At 42.0% G+C, this 9,008-nt stretch overlaps 1 protein-coding gene across 3 annotated transcripts in view; it reads right to left on the reverse strand.

The window, feature by feature from the left end:
* Positions 1-920: 920 nt before the first annotated feature.
* The window catches only part of gk5 (glycerol kinase 5), a 16,650-nt gene continuing 8,562 nt past the window's right edge, over positions 921-9,008 (reverse strand). Inside the window, exons 9-17 of one of the 3 annotated variants that reach the window (XR_004334500.1) lie at positions 8,553-8,613; positions 7,907-8,033; positions 6,686-6,790; positions 6,305-6,399; positions 5,780-5,883; positions 4,888-4,947; positions 4,414-4,547; positions 3,461-3,712; positions 921-3,048 (exon numbers count right to left, since the gene is read on the reverse strand). Coding sequence is in view for 2 of the 3 variants with exons in the window: in XM_032532531.1 (XP_032388422.1) it covers positions 3,543-3,712; positions 4,414-4,547; positions 4,888-4,947; positions 5,780-5,883; positions 6,305-6,399; positions 6,686-6,790; positions 7,907-8,033; positions 8,553-8,613 (856 nt within the window). In the remaining variant the exon portion in view is untranslated. Of the gene's footprint in view, positions 3,713-4,413; positions 4,548-4,887; positions 4,948-5,779; positions 5,884-6,304; positions 6,400-6,685; positions 6,791-7,906; positions 8,034-8,552; positions 8,614-9,008 lie in introns of all 3 variants that reach the window. The other 2 variants (XM_032532531.1, XM_032532530.1) reach the window with 2 other exon arrangements.

The raw sequence follows: 9,008 nt of genomic DNA on the forward strand, positions 1-9,008 counted from the left end.
GTCGCACTGCATCTAGCGCCTGCTGTCAGATTGAATTTGTTGCAAGGCAGGGTCACCACCACTCATTTAATGGCTGACTGACACACACACACACACACACAGTAACATTGATTCATGTGCTGGACCTGTCCGTCTCACCTACTCTTGCACATTTTTCTGTGTGAATGCACCCCACTGCAAGCCAAGCCCACTGGCAAAAAAAACTGCCCATGTTGGAGTGAGGAAGTGTTTGGGTGCAGGAAGCAGAGGATTGATGCAGGGAAGCTACACTGTATGAATCTGCGTGATCTACACAAAACTTCCGTTCTTCCTCGGAGTGGACAAGCACACAATCCTCCCATTGTTCAGGAAAGCCCCCTTTTCCGTGCACTCAATTAGTGTCCCCTTCACCATACTAGCACCATGGGCAGGAAAACACACTCCATTTGTTCTCAGTCACTCCATCCGCAAGCTACCATAGCAACCCTCACAGTGAGATTGGTCACATCAATGGGAAGCAATCCCTACGCTCGCCCTACAGCCTGTGTTTCTGATGATTCCCCAAGGACAAGACAAGGCAAGCCATTTCCCCAGAGTCCATCATGTGGAGATGAAAAACCTTGAGGCATCATCTGTTTGCTCACCGTGTCGGTGACACCTATGTATGCATGGGACTCTCACAACAACAACAACACACAACACAACAGCTGATCATTTATGGGTTTGTTTTATTCTAGCTCTTTCACATACTTACAAAATACTTACATTTTAATGCAATTTGGTAATGTACGGTCACAGAAACGTATTATTTGTTATTTCCCAGCAGCTTGGGAGGACATCTGCCATTCAAGTACTGTGTTAGAAATAGAATGTAGTTACAATCTGAGGTATTCATGTTTGCATTTTGTATAGTGTCACTTTACACAACATACCTTTTAAAAAAACAAATTGATATTAAAATATGGGGAAAGGCAAAAACATAATAATACCCTGCAAGTAGAATACATCTAGAATAAGATTCATTGTTTACAGTTTAGTCATTTGATAGCATTTCATCATTTTGTTTGTAATTTTGTCAACATGGCGGTCTCCCATGGAACAATTTAACAATAAACACTAACTAATAGCTGAAAATAATAGATACACAACAGATTGACAAGAAATACACAGTCTGATGTATCCTAATTAGGTTTCAGGTTCAGTGTTAGGTGTTTCAGTTAATATTTATATCCCTGATCCACTTCTTCCACACATCATGCTCCACTGCAACATTTGAGATTAATGTGTTAGATGATTTTTTTACATTTATTTATGACAGCTATTGCAGCAAGGCTAAATGTTTAAATTCCCAACACATACCAATAATAAAAAAAAAAATCCTTCTCACAGTCAAACTCAATCTTTTCCAAAGAAATTCCAATGGAGATGTGACAAGAAGATGAGATGCTAAAATACCAAAATCCAGAATGGATTCCCTTCACAGAGCAAAGCATATGCAATTAGTTTTTGTTCCAGTCACATTTAAACAATATCACCATCACATTACATTATTGTATTCAGTTTAAAGATTTGTTTATGTAACTGTGTAAACTGTGCAGCTAGAATAGGATTATAAAAATAAAGCAGCTCCAGAATACCAGAAGGTAACATGTGTGAATAAAAGAAATCTAGAAAAAACAGGCCTGTAAAGAAGGCAAAAATTAAACCATGTTTGTTGAATGTTGGACACAACAAAAACTTGAAATTTGTCTTCGTATTTAGAGCTCTCCAAGTGTCTATTGTTTTTGTCCTCACAGATGATCATGTGCAAATCTGATATCAATGATTTCAATCCCTCTAACCATGTTGTGTGCGGTTGCTATGATGGTTTATAAATTAAGAAGCTGTAAAGCCGGTCATTAGCGCCCCCATGTGGGAAAATGTACAAATATTATTCCAGCCAGATAAATACTGTAATATGAAAAGGCACCAGAGGCTTAGGATGTGGACTCAATAAAGGATACGGTTGCTATGGCGTGAAGAAAAAGGTGTAGTAACTTCAGTACGAGGTAGCAACAGAGGATGGGAATGTGGCCGACGGGCGGCGCTATGGCCTGGATCACACCGGTACTGGACCTTTCCCACAATCCTGCTCATTACCACAGTTATCAGTGCTATCGTGGTTGGGGGGTGGCAGTAGTAGGGAGTTGGGATGGGAACCGTAGGGTCGCCAGTTCAAGTCCACATACGGACCAAAGTATAGTGGTGGACAGGAGAGGTGCCAGTTCACCTCCTGGGCACTGCCACACCTACCTAATTTGGTCCGGACATTCGGACTGTTCAGTTTGATCCGAACCAAAATTACAGGTGTGAAACCTCCCCCTGACCACGGTCTAAATAAAAAAAAAACTGATTGTAGTCTGATTTAAAGAGGTGGTCCGGACCAAACTGAACCATGGTCCAGTTTGTTTATAGCGTGAAAGCGTTTTTTGGATGGTTCAGACTGTCGGACCAAATACAAGAAGCTCTGGCAGGCTCTCCTTGTGTTACAAGACCGGGGAGGCTCCTTTAAGGAATAGCTCGGTAGTGCTACGTGAGAGAGTGAGTGAGGGTGAATGCGCTCAGAGCAGACTGCTGTCGGCCATCAGAGCAGAGAATACATTAGCAGTTTAATTGTTAAGTGGTAGGACAGTTTCTGTTTGTCTCTGAATAAATGCTCCAGAAAGGAAGTTCCTGTGTCTCGCTTCTCGACATCGCAACAAAACAAAAGCAGTCGTGGCAGGAGGGGAGAGCAGCAGCCCGTAGAAAAAACTCAGACACATAGAGAGGACAGGAGAGGACGGGGGAGCCCGTCTACAAACCAATCAATTATAAGTAACCGGATCAAATACATACAGTGTAACAAAAACATGAACCTAAGTGGCTGCTGTTAAAGGTTGGGCAGCACACCAAGTCACCATCACCAAATCATTTAAGATTTACCTTTAAATGAGTTCAGACACAGCTGATGGTCGTCCTATCTTAAATCTAGGGCTGTACCGAATGTCACATTGTTACATTCAAAGCTTCTATTGAGGTTTTCGAATGATACTTCGAATCATCAACCTACATTCTTTTTAAATAAAGTAATTTGTTGGAATAAATGTTTGTCTTTATATTAAATCCACTCTCTTTAATGAATACAGCTCGTTGGTTTTGTCAAGGTACCTTCCTGTAGGCAGCGGGCTAATCCAATAAGGGCATAAAAAGGGCAACATTACGCTACAACAGAAACACGCTCGTTCACACGAGTCGGAGACAATCCTACGCAGCCACTATATTAAAGGGGATTAATTTGTATCTGCAACTGTGGAAAAACACCAGGTTTAAACAGAATGCATAGACGCAGAACATAGAATGCTGCGCTGCATTCGAATGTTGATTTAGAATGTCAACGTTATGAATGACGCTTCAAACTATACGGTACAGTCCTAGTTACAACATTATTTTCTTAAAAAACGACCATCTGCTTTCCCGTCTTTGCTTTCATGTCTCTATCTTCCCGTTTAGTCTAGCCCTTGATCTCCCCGTGTGTGCATCCCATATCAAGGCTTGTACCAATTCATGGAGCGTTGGATGGCTCTCTCCCAGCTCTGGAGGACAGGGATGTATTCCTGACTGGGGCAGATAGTTCCGTTTTTTGAAATTCCTTTGGGCAAGAAGGCCTTGTCGGTACTCTGCAGCTTCTTCAGCTCTTCCTTGGTCTTCCAGAAGCCTGCATTGACAGTGGAGGACAGTGGGAGACAACAAGAAGTCCTATGAAAGCAGAATAAAGCAGGGGGAGTGACATAAATAAGTCTATGCACCAAAACAAACTGCTAATTAATGTCCGAAAGTGGTTCAGAACTTCTTCTACGTACCCCCCAACACTATTGGCTACTGATCTACTGGGAAAAACAACCTTCTCCAACACATGCTTCACATTAATATTATTCAGTCATCTGCACCACCTGCTTCTGGCCTGTTATAAAACAACAAGAAGGCATTCATCTTCCAGGGTTGATTTGATTCAGCACTGACTAATGTATAAAAATATAATTACATAATGTGCATAATTAAATGAAAAATGGGTTACATAACAACGAGCAGCATTTCATTTGGCTTCTTGCCAGTGCCAGGATTAAAAATAGGACTTTTGATCAGAACTTTTGAAATGCAACTCATTGTCATGTTCAAGTGCTGTGGTATTTTTAGAGAGAAAAACAAAGAGCCATGTTGAAAGTATAGAGTAACACTAAAGTGTCCAACTGCTTGACAGAGCTGCTTCTCTTTTTCTTTGTGCTGAGCAGCCTCTCTAAAGACCCAGCTTCACAGGGCTCACTGTTATAGCCTAAAACAACTGCAAAAATGAAAAATGTTTGGAATTTTGAAAAGCATACAGCCTAATGTACATGTCGTGGGAGAGTGTCTGCATACCCACTCCGAGTCCAGCGACGAAGGCAGCCCCTAAACACGACATTTCGCAGTTTTGGGGTCTGGCTACCTTTCTGCCAAACAGGTCTGCAGTCAGCTGCATGACAAAATCGTTGGATGAAACACCGCCATCCACCCTGACACAGAAAGGAAGAAAGATAGCGCACTCAATTACACTGCAACTCACTTTACTGCAACAGTATCAGAGAAACATACACCCGTAATGCATTGCCAATAAAAGCTGAACTACATTAGTAGAGGCGGGGTAAACAAGAGTCCACTCTGTTATGCTCAGTTTGCTGGCTGATATCCAAAGATCCTACAATTAGATTTTGCATTGTGAGCTTGGACAGTTAAGGGTTATGAGAAGACTCCGAGAGGTAAGTGCATGTGTTAAGTCCTTTTCATCTTGGCGGCAAGTGTACATTACTACAACTGGATCCTCTTAATTCACACAGCGGTGGAGGAAAACTGCACCTGATCTTTGTGATGGGAATGTGAGTTTCTCTCAGCATCGTCTCATATAGCTGCTTGTTCCTGCAAAGATTAAGACAAGTACAAGGAGACAATGAATACGTTTATATGCACAGTAATATGCAGAATATGACAATATTTGGAATTTGATATAGGTCATATAAACAGCATATTCCATAATACTCGGAATAAAGCTTTATTCCGAATATATAATTTTCCGATTAAGAGATGTGATACGCCGGTGTTGATATGGTTTTAGAAGCATTCATTGGACATGTATAGAGCGCATTCAGAATCTGTGTCTCAATCAGGGCTTTTACTGTAGTTTGTGACGGTTTACCGCCTCTTGCCTGTTTACAGCTTACTGTCACCTCTGTGCGTTGCTATGGTTGTTGGACTACCAACAGTTTGCAGGGCTGCGGTAGAGATGCATGACCAAAAGAAAAGCTCACATCTCTGGTCAGAAGGAGAAAACCAGCTACTTTTATTATTTTTGGGGCATTTTAGGCCAATCAGAAGGTTGGTGGCTTGATCCCTGGCCCTGCAGTCCCATGTCGAATTGCTCTTGGGCAAGTCACCAAACCCCGAGTTGCCCCCAATGCTGCGCAATCGCAGTGTAAATGTTTGTGAGTGTTCATCTGATGAGCAGTATGGCAGCCACGGGCCACAGTGTATGAATGGGGATTGGTACCTGTACTATGGAAAAGCGCTTTGAGTAGTCATTAAGACAAGAAAAGCGCTATATAAAAACAGTCCATTTACTTTTTGTAAACATCTCAGTCAAAATATTGTCTTTTTTTCAAAATAAGGGCCAAAAGCTGAATATTATGTGCATCAGTTTGGCATGAATAAGAAAAGAAAGTCAAACAGAAACTCTCCTTTCAAAATGACTCACCTGAAGGCGACAGACTCCAGAATGGCCCGGACCAGATGGCTTTTAGTGGTAGACGGTTTGAGGCCCATGAGGGAGGCGCAAGCTCTGGGATCATTCAGAGGAACCTTTGGTTAAATGAATACACAAACTTGTCAAATGTGTGTAAGTGAAAAACAGATCTACTACAACAATATCTCATGTTTTTTGCATTCAAGTGAAACCAGACAGCCTCTAGTCAGCAAGAGTGCAGCTTTACTGTTTTACATGGTTATCGTATGTAGCCCATATAATACCATTCAATTTTGTAATCACATGCATATAAACTATGAACATGCAAGACACACACTTACAAAGGCCAGTTCACAATGGAGGGCAGAGAAAACAGAGAGACACATAACCTTGTTACACAGAGACAAAATAAAAAACCCAAAAAGTAAAAACAACCCTATTTTGGTTAATAACTGTGCGAGAGAGAATACACTAATTGCTTTGGGTGAATATAGTTATGTATACATTTGTTATATAAAAGTTACCAGATTTTTCTACCTGTAGACCACTGAAGGAAGGAACAAAACACACTCCATCTGAGTTGCTGACACTGCACGCCATGCTGCTGGTGTCCCGGACGTCAGAGAAGAGCTCTGCAACACACACACACACACACACACACACACACACACACACACACACACACACACACACCCACACACACACACACACACACACCCACACACACACACACACACACACACACACACACACACACACACACACACACACACACACACACACACACACACACACACACACCTTTTCAAGACTCCAGCATTGTGTTTTTAATGTAACCTAATAAAACCTTCCACCTTTCAGCTACAATCTCTGGCTAATGAGATGAAAAAGAAATAATCATCAGAGCTCTTGGCTCACCCAGCTCCTGTGCCCATTTGATGGCAGTGCCTGTGTCTGCTGAGTTGCCCTCCGCCAGATACACCACCTCTGAGCCGATCTTCCAACCCACCAGAGGATACAGACCTACAGAGAAGGAACACTGGCGTGTAATATTGTATGGTCAATGTGTATCGTCATGTCATGGTGCACCTGTTGGTTGCCATTGGCCACCGGGCTCTGGCGGGGTGGGTGTGCCTTATATGCGTCACAGAGCTGAAAAGCAAAAGTGCAGCAGACTCGAGAGAACACACGTTGCGGTGGTACAGCTCAGTGAGAGACTGCTGAAGACGATTGTGTTTTCTAACTTGTCAGGAAGTTTCCCCACTGACTGTACGGAGACAGCAACAACAGGAACGCTGATACGGAAAGCTAACCAATCAGAGCAGACTGGAGTTTTATCAGGAGGAGGGCTTAAAGAGACAGGCGCTCCTACAGAGCGTCATGACATCAAAGGTGCAGCAGCCATGGGCAGCATGAGAAAGACAAAGTGTTTTTTCAACATTAGTCTAACAAAGTCTAACAAATTAACTGCCAACTGAGTGTCAACACTGTTTGACACTGCACCGACTGACGAATGAAGAGAACGGGCTGCACAGTGTCAAAGTTGAGGACACATCGAGCCAAAGGTTGCCAGGTAGGCCTCTAACCCAGGAGTCTTCAACGTTTTTTAAGCCAAGGACCTCTTAAATGAAAGAGAGATGGAGCTGGGACCCCCTATTGCACTTATTTTATCAAATAAAGTTGCATATTAAACTGGGCCTACAATAACTTATAGGGCAGCCTAAAGCCTTTATACTTACCTTTTTGCATATAATATTAAGCTATTCAAATAGCTTACTAATAGTTGGCATGATTTTAGGTTTTAATGTTACAAGTTCATGTGGTACACATCTGTGGATGGCCTTAGTGACTACCTGGACTGTAGGCCAGTAAGCCGCGGGGATTTATATTTGCTAATGTGTTGGATTTATGTAAGACTTTTGAAAAAAAATTCAAAAATTAATAATTTGGAGGACCCCCTGCATTAATTCTGTGGACCCCTAAGGGTCCCTGACCCCCCTTCAGTCAGGCGGCTAAGAGGTTAGCTTTTCTAGTTTTCAAATGCACGAAAAAAAAAACAAGCTCCGTTATAATCCTAGACAAGATTAGTCAAGTTTCCCCAGGGTTGGCTATGCTGTGACAGTATTTTGCTTAACTCACCTGCTACGGATGTATGTGGTTTGCTTCCGGTGTTGATGTCCATGAAGGTGCCTGTTCCCATGGTGATTTTGACATCACCAACGTCAAAGCAGCACTCTCCAAACACGGCTGCCTGCTGGTCCGCTATCTATGGCAGAGGGTAAGAGGAAGTATATTGTAAAACCAAAACAGGTTAGGCCGTGATCGGAGCAACACTGGAAATATCTAAAACTTCTATAGTGTGTGATAAGGGCCAATCCAAACAAATTCAATTCGGTCAATGTAGTTTAATGTTTATGTATAGATATTTTTCTTCTGTAATGTTTCTACTTGGCAGTTTTATAGATTCTATTGTTATTCAACACTTTGGGACTTTAAATTGTTTCATGTTCTATGGTTTTGTGTATGATTTTACGTCCAGCCTTTGTCCTATATATTTCCTGTTTGTGTCTTACTTCTGGTTAGTCATCCCAAAGACGGCCTGTGTGTCCCGCAACGCATGGGTGTGTTTTTTACTCTTGCCATGCATTAGCCGTTTCAATAAAAGGCTTTTTTAACTTGTTTTTCACATTTAAGTAAACCTCTGTATAAGGGCGCCTGCTACCGTCCACAATCAATGTTTTTCATTATAATGACACTGTGTGTGACACAGACCTTGACAACTCACCACTGACATGATAGGAATGGACACTCCAAAGATGGATGGGTCTGTTGAACCAAAGTCCTGGCTGATACATCACAGGGGAGAGACAAGACACAATGCATCATCTCACACTCCTCATCCACAATCATTACATCATTGCAATGATCTCAAATGACACATCAAACCCAGATAACATTATGTTAAAGTGATCATATTATGCTCATTTTCAGGTTCATAATTGTATTTAGAGGTTATATCAGAAAAGGTTTACATTGTTTCATTTTTGAAAAACACCATATTTTTGTTCTACTGCTCAATGTTGCAGCTCCTCTTTTCACCCTGTGTGTTGACCTGTCTGTTTTAGCTACAGAGTGAGGCATCTCACTTCTGTCCCATATTTGTTGGGAGTCACACATGTGCAATAGCTAGGTAAGGACTACTAGCCAGTCAGAAGCAGAGTATGAGGTTGTGCCCCGCTAG

This window comes from Etheostoma spectabile, chromosome 12, assembly GCF_008692095.1.
Source record: "Etheostoma spectabile isolate EspeVRDwgs_2016 chromosome 12, UIUC_Espe_1.0, whole genome shotgun sequence".
In the NCBI taxonomy this organism is placed as follows: Eukaryota; Metazoa; Chordata; class Actinopteri; order Perciformes; family Percidae; genus Etheostoma; species Etheostoma spectabile.